General features: G+C 43.9%; 6 protein-coding genes across 6 annotated transcripts; 2 read left to right on the top strand and 4 right to left on the bottom strand.

Moving 5' to 3' along the window:
• Window positions 1–465: 465 nt before the first annotated feature.
• On the bottom strand, window positions 466–2,478 carry EAE98_004065 (uncharacterized protein; the record flags this gene model as incomplete). The annotated part of the gene is made up of 2 exons (XM_038951685.1): window positions 466–2,251; window positions 2,372–2,478. The coding sequence occupies 2 exons, from the start codon at window positions 2,476–2,478 to the stop codon at window positions 466–468; spliced, it is 1,893 nt and encodes a 630-aa protein (XP_038812158.1).
• A 2,251-nt stretch (window positions 2,479–4,729) lies between these two features.
• Window positions 4,730–6,627, bottom strand: EAE98_004064 (uncharacterized protein; the record flags this gene model as incomplete). Its single annotated transcript, XM_038951684.1, has 2 exons — window positions 4,730–5,172; window positions 5,451–6,627. 2 exons carry the CDS (start codon window positions 6,625–6,627, stop codon window positions 4,730–4,732), a joined length of 1,620 nt encoding a protein of 539 aa, XP_038812157.1.
• A 555-nt stretch (window positions 6,628–7,182) lies between these two features.
• EAE98_004063 (uncharacterized protein) lies at window positions 7,183–8,332 on the bottom strand (the record flags this gene model as incomplete). Its single annotated transcript, XM_038951683.1, has 3 exons — window positions 7,183–7,482; window positions 7,530–7,819; window positions 7,891–8,332. The coding sequence occupies 3 exons, from the start codon at window positions 8,330–8,332 to the stop codon at window positions 7,183–7,185; spliced, it is 1,032 nt and encodes a 343-aa protein (XP_038812156.1).
• Window positions 8,333–8,621: 289 nt separating this feature from the next.
• Window positions 8,622–9,375, top strand: EAE98_004062 (uncharacterized protein; the record flags this gene model as incomplete). Its single annotated transcript, XM_038951682.1, has 3 exons — window positions 8,622–8,949; window positions 9,012–9,153; window positions 9,204–9,375. The coding sequence occupies 3 exons, from the start codon at window positions 8,622–8,624 to the stop codon at window positions 9,373–9,375; spliced, it is 642 nt and encodes a 213-aa protein (XP_038812155.1).
• Window positions 9,376–11,099: 1,724 nt separating this feature from the next.
• On the top strand, window positions 11,100–12,809 carry EAE98_004061 (uncharacterized protein; the record flags this gene model as incomplete). The annotated part of the gene is made up of 3 exons (XM_038951681.1): window positions 11,100–11,463; window positions 11,515–11,952; window positions 12,097–12,809. The coding sequence occupies 3 exons, from the start codon at window positions 11,100–11,102 to the stop codon at window positions 12,807–12,809; spliced, it is 1,515 nt and encodes a 504-aa protein (XP_038812154.1).
• Window positions 12,810–13,026: 217 nt separating this feature from the next.
• EAE98_004060 (uncharacterized protein) lies at window positions 13,027–14,721 on the bottom strand (the record flags this gene model as incomplete). The annotated part of the gene is made up of 4 exons (XM_038951680.1): window positions 13,027–13,555; window positions 13,626–13,777; window positions 13,870–13,887; window positions 14,405–14,721. 4 exons carry the CDS (start codon window positions 14,719–14,721, stop codon window positions 13,149–13,151), a joined length of 894 nt encoding a protein of 297 aa, XP_038812153.1. The 3' UTR covers window positions 13,027–13,148.
• Between the last annotated feature and the right edge of the window lie 592 nt (window positions 14,722–15,313).

The following is a 15,313-nucleotide window of genomic DNA, read 5'->3' as shown; positions in this document are numbered from 1 at the left end:
TTTAATCGTTGCTAACTTCTCTAGTCGATTTTTTTAACACAGGCCTCTCTTTGCCTTTCACTTTGGAATCATCTTGTAGTAAGTCTTAATCGATGATTCAATATACAGCGCTTTCTAAACTTGTTCCTACATGTCATTCATTCTTGACATCTCAAAATCTCAACATCTCAACCTTGCATGTAGCCATATTTATCCCTGATATTATGATGCTTGAACTACCTAGTATGTATCTACCTATGCTACCTATCTTTCGACACCCAAACGCAAAATTATTGAGATACTCTCTACGCCGAATCCTATTCCCGTGTTCAATGAGAAGCCAGCCCATGAATTAAATACGCGCAACTTCAACCCACCTACCTTTTCACAGCCACAATCACAATCCTCTTCTTTACCACTTCTTTTTCTCTCATTTCTCGTATTTCTCGTCTACTCCTTTGAGAAAGCGCCCCCATCTATAATTTTCTAATGTTCCCCGTGTTTGCTATGCTTTTCATGCTTCCTACGCTCTCCATGATCCGATCTCGGGGCCACCAACCGTTCAATCTCCGCACTCCTCCTCGTCCTCCCGATATTCACACCATGTGACTCCCGCAGACTTGCTATTGGAGTAGGATGCTGAACACGAATTTCCGGAACTGGTCTTTCTCTTCTACGATCCCCAATTGCCCCCAATCGTCTACTTTCACCATGTAACTCCATTCGCTCAACACCTGATATACCACCGCCTGCGCGTTCCTCTTCTGTTTCCTGAATTGTGGCAGGACGATATATATCCATATCTATTCTTACTGCAAATTCAGGCGTTCGTGATCTTTGACCCAGTACTTCATTCCCACCAGCTGTATGTCTTCTCGTCCCATCCCTACGTATCTCTGGACTAACACCCGACAACTCCATTGCATCCGGATACGAACTCCGGAAAGTAGGAGGGGTAGGACCTGCGATTCTTTCATGTCCATGTAGCATCATATCTTGAAAAGCATCATGAACTGCACGTTTTTGAACATCGTTTTGATTGTTATATCCGTTGAGATGGTAATTGTGGGGAGTGACGGGGTAGGGTGGAGCTCTGGGATTGTTTTCCCATGCGCTGGAGGAGACGGGAGTGCGTCGTGGTGGGGGCATGACTGTACTCGTACGAGGATCTGGAGGAGGCTTTATATGGCCGGGCCAGGAATTGTGGGGTTCTTCGTCCTCCATTAGCGATACAGGTCGAAATGGGATCGGAAACCCAAGGGGTGATGCGGCGGATCTGGGTGGTGGGCTTGAGTGTTGGTTGAGACTTGGGGGTAGTTTCGAAGGTAACGGGAGAGGTAGTAGTTTGCCGTCTCCTTGACGTGCTTGGTAATTCTTGAAGAGTCTCTTATCCTCCTCGTATTGACGTCGTCCTCTGGCTGTATCTTCGTAGTAATCCTCATCTGATTCCTCACTTTCCTGAGGGCTGTTCAAAAGTTTTCTCGCTCTTCGCTGTCGAAGAACCTCTTCCTCATTACGACGATTGATAATTGCTAGTTCTGCTAGGTGTTTAGGATTTAATTCTTTGGCTTCCTTTCTTGCTATTGATGGATGCTGCAAATGGGAATGTGGTACAGGCTTTCTTACAGGAATGACTCGAGATGAGATGGGTGCTTCATAGTTTGAATGATGGCGAGAGATTACATCGTTTTGTGCAGCAGCGTCTCGCACAGGGTCAAATTTTAGATGAGGTGACGGCGGTCGTTGGTTAGAATATGGAGGTCCTCGCCGATTGTTACTCTCGTGTGCACTTCTATCTACGCGAGGCACATATTCAGAGGAATTGGCCGATGTCGATAGTCTAGCAGCTTCTCTAGGACTTCCCACATGCAAGTTTCCAGAACTCTCGTAGGGCATTGAATAATCATCCGGAGCTGACTGTGAAATAGAAATTTGTTGACCCCATGGTTTTCCGCTTGGCCCCAGATTGGTATTTGGGTAATCAGAACTCTTCCTTGTATTTTTCACCTGAGGGGAGTCATGCCTAGGCAGTCGATCTGAGTCTGATGAATGGTCTCCGTCCTTAAGCCATATTGACCTTTGATATCCGCCCGTCTTACTATAATCAATCATTGTACCACTTCTAGATGAACCCTCTGGACTATATTTATCCGGAGGGGGACGATGTTTGACTCTCTCGCGGTGTCTTTCTGATCTGACGGTACGGTTATTGAGACGTTCCTCTTCACTGTCGCTCTCCAATCCCATATTACGAGCCATTTGATGTAGCCTCCTGCAAATGAATTGTCAGCGAAGCTATAGATGGGTAGGTAAGAAGCCAACAAGATAGGTCTATCGATTTTTGATTATTCAAATAGAGGCAAATGATTTCAAAGATAATCAAGTTGCGTACCTGCTCTCGATCACATCTGGCCCTACGCAAGCTTCTATAGGTTCCTTGAAAGATTTCCCTTTCTCCCCTTTGAGCCACCGAAGTCCCGCACCAAGTACATCAGGCATTTTTTGATAGTGATTGCAGAGTTCAAGGAACTCTAGCTGCGAATGGATGTGTTTGATCGCAAAAGACCACAAAAGACCAAAAGACCGCAAGACAGTAAAACACCGCAAAAGATCTCAAGACACTTGAAAAACAATCTAATATGTAGGAGACTGTACGCAGTGAGACATGAATAAAGACCCGGAGACTTTGATGAAAATGCTCATTAATGCAGCTTAATGATCAAGATCCAAAACAAATTTAGAGTATGAACGGTGGTTAGAGTTCGTAGAAGATTTAGATTCGAAGAAGGATGGGGAAGCATGTTCGATTACCCCTCGGTGTCTAAGTTGATATTCACTCAGACCCCGCATTATCATCTTCTTCCAAATGACCAGTTCTAAACTCGTTTTGTCGTCACTAATTGGCCAAACTCCTCACGTCCATTTCTGTAAAAAGCATTGATTTGAATTTATGGCACCACTCCCGAATTTTCCTCGAGGAACAGCTGTTGCTTTCCGTATTCTTCCAACCTAACGGATCCCTGGTATATGAACGACTGCGGTCGACATGGGTTGGCCAAGTTTTAATAACACGCTATAGAAGGGTGGGAGACGTTCTCATCTTCATCCAAACTTGCATATGGCCTGCATCGTCTCATGTCTTCGGATATGAGTCAATCGATCTCTGATAGAAACCTAGATTCTGCGACATAGGTATCAAACTCGATGGGTTCTCATCTACTCAAAGGCTTTGTACAAGAAAGCGTATAGGAAGTGAAGAGAAATTGCATCCCACAAGAACTTACTATGCTGAGAGACTTTGGAAGCTTTTGCTCAGTTATAGCTGTACTGGAATCATTAGTAATTTTCCGCCAAAACAGACAGCTTGAGTACATGAACAAGCGTCTTTCTTCCCAAGAAATGATTTCGAACAAGATTTGGAGGATGGCTACTCTGCATAGTAACTTTTCAAATAACCACATCATCTGAAAGACAGTCTCTCGTCAGCTTCTGATGCCCGCATTTCCAAATCTCCAATGCCATCTTTTGAACTCGACGCCTCTTTTTCTCGATTCAAAACTTCCTCTCAGGACTTCCTGATCAAGAATTTGTTATCAACATATACACACCCTAAATATCGAAATCTAGAACGAAGCAACAAATCCATAACGATACGAACACATCGCCCCATTAATGGAATCCCAGAATACCCCATCAAACCACAAAACAAGACTCCTCCTCACAATCCCGCCCAGCACACTGACCCTCATCTCTTCTCCTCAAACTCACGATCCATTCTCGCCCAGCCCATCACTTATCGTTCGACGTGCAACAAAACACCTTCCCTCTTTCCCAAATCCCCTATTCCTCCCGATTCCTTATATCTCCTTAAATACTCCTATCTCTATTCTACTCGTCCGAGAAATTCTACTCGGTGACACGAATGCGGTTTCATTAGTGTGACTCGGATATTCGCGTCCGCATCCGTAACCATCCGGAATCTGCAAGCATGCGTTGCGCAATGATGGATCTTGGCGTTGATGTTCCGATTTCTCTTGGCAGCAGGTTAGTGTCGTTGCACTGCATTTTGGTTTTGGTGGTGTTGGTAAAACTGATAGATGGATAACCTCATATAAATTGTTAAATACTTAACCCGGTGTTCATCTAATTGAACATCGATTTTACAAATACATGAAATGTTACAACACAATCTGATTTTGATGAAATAGATAAAAAAAAACATTATGTAATCCTTTGACGCGAGTCAAACACACAGACGCAATCGCCCTGGCCAGGCAAAGAAGAAAAGACAAATCACAGCTTGGCGATAAAACCCCCTTGGCACCACGCCATCACCACGCAAAACAAAGGAAAAAACTTAAATCCCAAGAAATTTCGATATGCAACAAAACATCAATTTTCACTCTCTAGTCCTTTTCAGTTCTCGCAAGGCCCCTTGGCTCGTCTTGTTTACCTGCATCTTCCCGACAAGTAATGTAACTACCAAGAATCTCCAAGAGATTGCGATATGCAACATTCACGTTGAAGATGAAATCACATTACTTTTTCAATCTTTGAGGCCACCAATGATGGGTTAGTAAAATGTTCGTGGTTGAGTGTGAAATAATCATGTGAAATTGAAGTTGCTAAGCTACTTGCTCTCGAGCAGAAACGAACGTGCTAAAAGGAGGAAATAAAGTAAAGCAAAATGACAGCTCGTTCCGTTCTCCGTGAGTCAATCAAACAGGATTCTCAAGTAAAGAGAATCAAATCATTTCAGATAAGAAGGCAACCCACTACCAAATTTCAAATCCCAAACTTTCTTCGATCCATAAGTAATGAAAGCGAGAACTGCCCACCTGACAAGCACACTCTTAACTCCCTCACCACCAAGACTTGTCACAAAGCCCAGCCAATAACTCAATCCTCTAACTTCATTACCTTCCCTATCGAAGTTTGGTTTCTGCCTACTGGATTTGAGGAATTGGGCAAGCTTGGCATCGGTATATGGTGGGTAGCGAACATTGAGCATTTTTTCGATCCAGCTGGGGGTCGTGACAACAGAACGGAGATGGGTGAAGGCGAGGAAGGATTGCTCGCCTCTATAACAGCCAGTTCCACTAGTTCCTACTCCTCCGAATGGAAGAGTTTGTATTGAGCCGTGGAAGAAAGCGTCGTTGACAGTAGCACCGCCAGATGTAATGCTGCCGAGCACTGGTTGAGATGTTAGTGAGGTACTTTAAAGGATAGTTGGGTTGCGTAAAGTAGTTATGAATATCTGTCACTTGACATTGTTCTTCATGGATATTGTCATAGACAGAGTTTGTAAAAATGAGGTCGATTGCAAACACAGAACTATCTGTATATGGAGCTCGAATATTATGTCATTTGTCGTCCAAATCACTGGTCTAGAGAAGATAGCATCGTCTAGGAATCATCTCCTCTTCGATGCACAAATAACGGGCCAAATACAATGTGAAATTTACACATACTCTTCTCAGTTTCTTCTTTTGTTCCAAATGGATAGAAACCCAATGGAGTTGAGTGGATATCATGAGCGATATTGATAGCTTCATCAAGACTATCAACTGGTAGGATAGGAATCAATGGACCGAAAGATTCATCCACCAACATTGAATCGTTCGGACTATCAACCAAAACGACAGTTGGCGCGATGAAATTCTCGGCTTCATCCAATTCCCCGCCAAGCAGGATCTTTCCTCCGGTGTTATCAAGCATCTTTTTGATTCGTAAAAATTGTCTGTTGTTGACAATTCGGCCATAATCGGGACTTGCTTTGGCGCCATTAGGAAAGAATTCTTTATAGGCAATTCCAAGTTGCTCGATAAAAGCATCTAAGATTTCCTTTTCCACCATGACATAGTTTTGGCCAATGCAAACCTGCCCGGCATTAAGAATCTTACCCCATAATAATCTTCTGGCCGCAAGATTAGGATCCGCGTTCTTCGATATGATAGCTGGATTTCTACCACCAAGTTCTAAAGCAACTGGTGTTAAGGTTTCTGCAGCCTTCTTTGCAATAATGGTTCCCACTGTTTCGCCTCCGGTATAGAAGATTTTGTCCCATTTCTCGTTCAACAAAGCTGTCGTCTCGGGAACAGCTCCATTGACCACTGTATATGCCTCTGGATCGAGACTTTCTTCAATAATCTTCTTCAAAATCATGGCTGTCTTGGGTGACTGCTCAGAGGGCTTCAACACAGCTGTACATCCTGCAGCGATAGCTCCAACAAATGGACCCAAAGCCAATTGAACTGGGAAATTGAATGCACCGATGACCAAAGCCGTGCCCAAAGGTTCCTTTCGAATTCTAGGGCTGAATAAGGTATTTTGGAGGGCCATATCTGGAGCAGCTTGGTCCTTCATCCATTTCTTTAAGTTCTTGCAGACAAATACAATATCATTTTTCATCCATTCTGTTTCCGTAAGAACAGTTTCGAAAGCAGGTTTTCCGAGATCGCTCTTCTCTGCTTCGACAAGAGCATCACTATTATCGACAATGGCCCAGTAGAGCTTGCGAAGTTGCTTCAGACGGTATTCAAGTGGTTTCGTTTTTTGCGAGCGAAAGGTAGTTCGTAGGAGCTTCACTGTGGAGGGAATAGATTCGAGAGAGCTAGGCTCGAATGGAGCTATCTTAATTGACGACATTGTTTCTTTTGTGACCAAGAACCCCGCGAGAGTATTTTTATAGTCGACGTGATTACAAAAACTGATGAAGAATGAGAGTGTTCAATAATAATCCAGTTATCTGGTTGATCTCAAAGGTATGGAGAGCAATTATAAAATAGAAGCAAGTCGACCAACTGGCTAATTGTTAGAGATCGAAGCTCTTGTTATTCCTGTCCATCCATTCGTTTAGTAATCTAATAAACCGAGGCAGGTTGCCTTATCCGGCCGTAAAGATCAGCGGGGTCGGGGCAATATAATGTCTTACAAGTATATTTACAATTTCACATGTGCCATGCAACTCGGAAAACAGTCCAATTCCGTACATGCCGTATATTTCACATTTTAATATTTTAGATTTGCTCCGAGTCGGAAATACAACTTGTTCGACCCGACGTACGGACGACGCCTACAATAGGCTATCAAACCGTTGGTATCACTTGCTTTGCCCCCTACATGTCAACCAACTATCGTAGCTCCTCCAATTTAGATGGCTTAACTTGTACATACGATATCTTACATATTTTGCAGTAACTTTTATACTATCCTCTTGACACCAACCTTCTTGTTCCCAATTATCCTTCCGCCAGCTGCAACTGTTTCAGGAACCGGTTCCTTAGCTATTGGATTAGCCAATCGGTGTCGAATTGTTTCAACTCCATCCACAAGTTGACCAATGTGTTCTCGATTCAAGTCTGTCTCCACCATCTTTTGGCGATAGTCTGCAAGTTCTTGCTTCCTCTCTTTTGTTAATCTCCATTCTACAGGGAATCTCGGCTTCACTTTGAAAACGTGATGGCGTGTATCTAACGGAATATCTTCGAAAGTATCGCCAGTCTGTTTATATTAGTTCATGAGTATCTCAACAACATGATATCACATACCTTTGCTTCTGCCAATAATGAATCAACCATATCACCAAGATATCTCTTGTTTTGGGCCTGTGATGGGTACATTTCACAACTCATTTTAACAATATCCGTTTCTGGGTTGAGTCTTGGTCCAACCAATTTTCTGAGTTTATCCGTTTGGACTTCTGTTAGTCCTGGCATATCTGCGGGACAAAATTCCATAACAACTTTCTTTTCTGCTGGATGTTGTTCGCCCATGTACGAAGTATATCTGAATCGTAAGGGAGTTTCAGCTGAAGGCGGTACGAATGGTTTTGCCAATTCTGTATATCACCAGTTAGAAAAAAGCGATGTTCTGGGTTTGTCCCTCCATGTAAATGCGAAATGAACTCACTGCTCAACATTGGCATTTCCCAAGCTGCTAACCTATTATAATGTCTAATTTCTCGAACCTGTTCCAATTCCATATGCGCCAAAGTCGTGATATCATCGTGGTCATCCTCTCTGTCGTCCTCGTCAAACGGTTCTGGATCTCCCATATTTAGAAAGGTAGGCTTCAACTTCTTCTTCACACCCTCGTCAAATCCATATGATGGTAGATTATTTGCATGTCGAGCACCCGCATTCTCGAACAATTCGTCAATCTCTTCCATGAATTCATCCTCGTCTGGTTCGGTTTCCTGGAGTTCCTTAAATTTCGGATCGATTTTATATTGTCTTGATGTGATTGAAAATAACCTCCGTTGGGCGATTGACTTATTGGTGTATCTGGAGGTAATGTTTCTGCATGAGCAGCATCGCGCTGTCATACGCAGACTTTGTAAGGCCGTGGCCATTGTGGTGATTATGGATGTTTCTTCTGAATGTTGAATCTCCAGATGGAAATCGTCCCGAAATAAACAATTTGGACCTAACCTATCAGGGACTAGTGTTTTATCATCCCACCTAGATCGTACTTCGGATAATCTGCAAGCACCGAAGCAGATCAATCAATTAATCCGGGAGTCATGATTATAAGAACAGAGATGTCCAAGATCCAATAAACTACTTTTAATTGTACTGGTGGAAATCCAGACTTAACAGGGAGCTCAATAATTAGCTCATTGTTATTCCCATCATCCAGTCATGGACTTAGCTGCAGGAGGCACACCGCCAAAGGTTGCTTTCGTTACAGTCGGCGCGACTGCGACTTTTAAAGAGCTCATCGAAGAAGTGTTCGCATTACACACTTTACAGGCACTAGCTCAGGAAGGATACACGAAACTAAGGGTACAAGCTGGGCCCGATGCCGAATACTGGAAAAACAACATACCAGTGGAGAAGGGATCTGGACTCGAGATCGAAGTGTTCGATTTTGACCGTAATGGTTTAGGGCACGAAATGCGACAATGTAAGAGGGGGGGATTTTATGGCACAGGGGAGAGTTCAGAAGGTGTAGTGATTTCACATGCAGGTCGGTAGATTCTCAAACGACTACGTTACATTGAGAAAGTGACTGATGTTGAGATGCTATAGGTTCGGGAACAATCCTGGATGCACTCCGAATTGATGTACCCCTCATCGTAGTGCCCAATACTTCACTTCTCGACAATCATCAAGTAGAGTTGGCAGATGAGCTAGAAAGACAAGGCTACGTCACCAAGGCATCGGGACCCAGGTAGGTAGATTTGGATTATGAAAACAGCGGACTAATACGATTGAATTTAGGGGCTTAGAAGATGCCATTCGCAAAGTAGAGAGAAGGAAGAATGGCAAGCCAGACGGATCGAAAGATTTGCAGGGACGTAAGAATTGGAGGGGACGTGAAAACCCTAGTATTGCACCAGTACTCGACGAAGCTGCCAATTATGAAGAGGAGGTTAGAAGTGTATTGGACTAGTTTTAGAGGAAGTCCCAAGTATATTGATGAATTTATAATGGTGTGTGGAGTTATTGGGAGGGGCCTGGTTCATTTCGGCCACTGGAGTTGGATTGAATTATAAGATACCCCCAAGTTCATACAATAGTTTTGTGGATTCTAACACAATAAGAATTCTGTCAGAAAAAGATCTCGGAATGTCAGACCTTGAAGCTCGGAAGAAGCTTGGGATTTCGGACTCATCTTGCATTGAATCGTCATAATACATTTGAGGAGTGATCTTGTAGTTGTTGTGGTACAAAGTTCAGTTTGTTGCGATTCGATTGTCCGAGAACAAATGTAGTCGTCATAACATGAATTACGTTGTTTGTCCAAACGGGTAAATATGAGGTTATCCCAGCATTGTGCATCGTGCATGCATAAAATTGATGGGCACGTTGATCAGGTGGATGAATCCTTGGCATGATACGCGAATTTCTTCAACAACTCTCCTATCAGTTACACCATGTTTCTTTCAATCATAAATTTCTTAACGAATAGGTTCAAAGCATACTTATAGCAATCTCTTCGTTACGCGTAATCCTCCCTCGGTTACAATGAATATTGGCACCACTGATAGATCTTGGAGGTAACTTTGGAGTGAATGACCTTTACATCGGGAGCCCAGTAAGTAGTTCGCCATTTGGTACTCCGCGTAGTTTCGTTGCTTCTTCCAAGAACTCTTTCTAATCATAATCAAAGCTCGTGAAACCAACAACCCGACTCAAGGATGCCAAGTCCTGCAGGCGATTACTCTCCACGTTTTCTAAGCAGCGTAATCAGATTGCTTCTCTTTACGCTTTCGTACCTGCACTGATCCTGGTCGTTGTGTTCGCGGGATACTCATTACGAAGCCGTTACCATTGTAGGAAGGTATTGAGGTCAGCGAGGCATACTGCATCTCGCATATATCGTATATAGTGTATACACAACATTTCTTCATCATCCCGACATTAACGGAATATCCCCGAGTGATGATCTTCATCGTTTTGGTCTTCATGCTTCAAGTGTCATGAATTCTACTGATCGGCACTGCGGTAGCCCGGCACTGAAAGCTTAACTTTCTTAGTCTGAGTAACCCCTGCGGTATTCGTGGGGAACAGTCGAGCAAGCGTTCTTCTAGTCGGGTGTTTGGACAGAAGCTCGAGAGAAGCTAGATATATGCGATCATGATTCATTACTACCAGAACTAAGAGATTAACCGGCAATCTACAGCGTCTAGTGGCGGTTCGGCAGATGAACCTTCTGAAGATTTCCCAATTCCTTAGGGATTTCACGTGAAAACTTCTCGAGATTTATCATTTATGTACTGTCATACTTTCTTGGTGCTGCCAAGGTGATCGGCGCATTTTCATGATGGACACACTAGAGACGGGTAAATATGTCCACGTCTCAACGCCATTGATTGACTAGTCAATATTCATGTGTACTTTGAGTGCATACGAATCGCTTCTCTGCAGGTCTCCTCATCGGGATTTCGGAAGTTGACTGGTGTAGATGCTACCGTTCCCATGCATCTTGCGAACTAGTTACCTATAATGTTGCTGACAATTTGGCAATGGCTCATGTTGGTAGATATTTGTAGCATACTTATATGACGAGGTTGATATCATTATTATTTTTAAGAAGTATATAAGTACAGAGAATATCTCTTCATCTTCACTCTGAGTCTGAGCACACAGAGGACAATAAAACATCCGTTCACAATGCATTCAATAACTCGCCTGCTCAGTCCATTTGTGGCGACTGGACTTCTTTCAGTAGTTCTTTCAGCTCCTGCACCTAAACCTCAGATGAGCTATGGCGAACAGTCAGTAGCTGTCGCTGGTGTATCAGCACCAGTACCTACAGTTACTGCCGCCACCGGATCACTTTATGGCGATGGATCATTACTAGGCGAAGCTGCAAAACCATCTCCCGTGTCAGGAGGAGATTCTGCCATTGTTTCGAGCGCACCAATGGTCAATGGTCAGGAAGCAGATGCAGACCTAGGTTTATATTTGGATTTCAATAGCGTTCCAAATGCACAACCTATTCGAGGCTCAACAGGCCAAACAGACCCTGGACCACGTGAGTTGAAAGAAGCATCATAAGATTAACGTGAATCTAACATTATCGTAGAAACATACGAATACCAGAAGTTGAATCCTGATCTTTTTGCTCCACCAGGAACAGATAGTGGTGATGTACCACAAGCTCAATGGCCAATGAGTTTATCTCGTAACAGATTAGGTAGTGGTAAGAAATCAGGATGGGCAAGACAGCAAAACACAGGTCAACTCCCTTCCGCGACTGAAATGGCCGGTGTTGATATGCGTCTCGCACCAGGGGCATATCGAGAGTTGCATTGGCATACAGCAAATGAGTGGTCGTTGGTGCTGAAAGGAAGCGTAAGATTATCTGCTGTCAATGATAAGGGTGAAAGCTTCATCGACGATATCAGCGCAGGGGACGTATGGTTCTTTCCAGCTGGGGTTCCACATTCCATTCAAGCGCTGGATGAGGGCTGTGAATTCCTGTTGATTTTCGACGAGGGAGACTTTTCGGAAGATGGCACTTGTAAGTATAATCATTTCTTCCCCAGGTTACATTCTTCGATGTCCGAGCCAATCTGGAGGGGTTTAAACTTCCATTTGAAACCGTCTCAAGTCTTTAGATGCACATGAGCACTTATAAAATAGCAATAACTAACCCCCAATCTAGTCCTCGTCTCCGAAATGTTTCTCCGGAACCCCAAATCTGTGCTTTCCAAAAACTTCCAAACCCCGGTCTCCTCCTTTGACAATCTCCCTTCAGATCAACTATACATCTTCAACGGCACCCCCGCTCCCGCCAACATCTCCACTCAAAACCAAACCAGCGCCGCCGGCCCCCTCCCCCAAAAAGATTCCTACACCTACCACTTCTCACAACAAGCCCCTTACACCGTCCCTGGCGGTTCCGTAAAAATAATCGACACGACCACCTTCCCCATCGCCTCCAACTTCGCCGCCGCCCTCGTCACCATCCAACCCGGCGCCATGCGCGAAATGCACTGGCATCTCACATCCGACGAGTGGAATTACTTCCTCTCCGGCTCCGCACGCATCACTATCTATGCCGCACCCAGTAGCTCTCGAACTTTCGATTACACGGCTGGAGATGTGGGATACATCCCCGCGAGTAATAGTCACTATATTGAAAACACGGGAACGGAAGATGTAGTGTTTTTAGAAGTATTGCAGCAACCTGTCTTTAGCGACATTAGTGTAGCGCAATGGTTAGCGTTGACGCCGAAACAGGTGGTGATGGACACGTTGGGGTTGAGTGAGGAGGTTGTGGATGTGATTCCCAAGGAGAAAACTCTGATTAAGACGGGGAATGCGAATTTGACCGCGTTGGCTGCGGATGAGAAGGGGAGTGGGGCTTATGAGTAGAGGTGAGAATTAGGAGGGAATGAGGATGGGTGATGTATTTAGGGGATGAAATGTTTAGTATAAGGGAGTGGTTGATGCAGAGTGGAACTTCGAGTTTTGGGAGTTTTTATTTTACGTTCTAGGATACCTTGGCATATATCGTATATATATATATATGAATTTGAAGAAGCAAAAATCCCTTCGAATTAATTCATTTGCATGTTTGAACAAAAGCAAGAGACAACATAAAATTTTTCTATGTATTTCGAGTGGAATGTCCAGTCTAAGTCTACCATACTGATACTTATGTAAAATCTCACTCTTATTCCAACACCCATACTATTTTTGAAGCAAAATCATCTACCGCTCCACCCTGCCCACAAAACCCCCCTTCAACACCTCCACTAACTCATCTAACCTCTTCACCACTAAATCGGTACACTCATGTTCCCACAACTCCTCATTAACACTATTCCCCAACAAAACCGTTGCCGCTCCCGCTGCAAACCCAGCTTTCATATCATCGATCGAATCGCCCACCATGATCGTATCTTTGGGATCCACATTCCATTCTTTTGCGATGTGGAGAATTCCAGCGGGATGGGGCTTTGGAGGTCGGAATTCGCGGGTGATGATGGGGGAGAAGGGGGTTTGGGGGAGGTGGGTTGTGAGGAGGTGGTGGACGGGGGGCGGATGGTTGCGGGTGAGGATTGCGAGGGGGAGGGTGGGAGTGAGGGTGGAGAGGTAGGTGAAGAGGGTTTGGAGGCCTGGGATTGGGGGTTGGTTAGTACTTAGGGAGATTGTGGAAGGATTAGGAGGAGAGGGGTGGAGAAATACCGGGTTGGGGAACTTGGGTTAGCATTGCTTCCCGTTCTATGGCTCGGATTTTTTCGTGTGCCGCTTCCTGCTCGGATACAGGGAGAGAATAGATGTGGTCGAGGATGTCGATAGACTTGTCTATTCCTAGAGCATTACGCATTTGGCCGAACCTATGGTGGGATTAGAGAGAAAAAATAACGGAGAGATACTTTAGCCCCTAGTATAGTGAAATACAAAAGATGCTTTGTCATGGGGTACATACATATAAGTCTGAGGTTCACTGTTGAAAAATTAGCACCGTAACATTTGAAAAAAGATGAACAATTAAATGTATGAGTATGACTATGCGAGAAGCATTGAATGAGATTGTTATACAGGAGAGAGCAACCGTATTCTAGATTTTGATATTGTCCATTATCAAGAAACATCAGGAGTGACTACTCATTGGTGAAATCGCAATTTTGCAACACATTACTGAAGATATCAAGTCTTCTTACCCAGCAAACTGGCTTTCTACTTTCCACTCTTTTATCCAACAGTCTTTCGAACTGTAGACAGTAACACCAAGAAGATAGACCCCTGAAACCCCTCTAGAGACGTAAAAACAATAAGAATAGTCATCTCCTATCCAATTTCGCTCATTTTGAAACTTCAAACAAGAGCAAAAAGTTGATTTCCGCCATCTTTCCCCTTTGCAAAAAAGCAGTCTTTCAATTAGAGATTTCCTCTACCCCAGAAACGCAAACAACAAACAAAAACGCCCCCGTAAGAAAAAAGACCCCCCAAAAAAAACTCACCACAAAGTCCCATCCATATCAAAAATAATTCCTCTCAACTTCCTGACACCCTCCTCCCCCTCCCCACTCTTCCCCTCATCCCCCAAAGGAGCAAATCTTCTCACATCCTTTCCTTCTCCTCCCCCTCCTCCAACTACATCTGATACCCGTGTCGTCATACCGAAAGATCTCTTACAATCAACCCTCGCAGCTATGCCCAAAAAGCTTTTACCCCGCGTCTCCGATCCAAGATTCCTCACCAAACAAAATCTTCTCCCAACAACAAATCTAGGCGCTATTCTAACTACTGATGAGAAGGACTTAGAATGAATACTCATCGTATGTAAGCTCTTGCACCAAAAATCCGTGAGATCAAGAATGGGTACATTGACATCAGCCAAAGATAGAAGTGGCGGGGGTGGGGTGGGGTCATGAACCCCACCTCGCCCACGTAGATTACTAGCGCTTCACCATCACTCTGATTCCATTCATGGCGTATTGCACAGCTTTTAGATCACGGTATTGTAATATTGATGGTATCGCGAGTCTTACGCCCGCCCTTCTAAGTCTGTAGGATGCTAATGTTAAAAGTATACAGGGTGATTGCTATCGAATCATAGTCATCATGTGACACATGTCCACCGTCAGTAAAATCACATCTACAACCAACCACAAGATAACTAATTAAGTAAAGACTTTTGGTTAAAACAACAACTAGGCACCTACCTATTCAAATCACTCAGGCTTGTCTTACTTTCAAGATATCAAGTATCAAACTAGGTATATCAGCTCTTCACCATCAAGCACGCATTATCAAATGAGGCCAAGCCAGATACAGACAAAAAGTAGATTCTTCCAAGTGATACAATAAAACGCTTTGTAACAACGTCCCAAGAGTCTGTGTACCACAATATTTAACTATATCCCTAT

This window comes from Botrytis deweyae, assembly GCF_014898535.1.
Source record: "Botrytis deweyae strain B1 chromosome Unknown BDEW_007, whole genome shotgun sequence".
Classification (NCBI taxonomy): domain Eukaryota; kingdom Fungi; phylum Ascomycota; class Leotiomycetes; order Helotiales; family Sclerotiniaceae; genus Botrytis; species Botrytis deweyae.
This window is presented reverse-complemented; position numbering and strand designations above follow the sequence as displayed.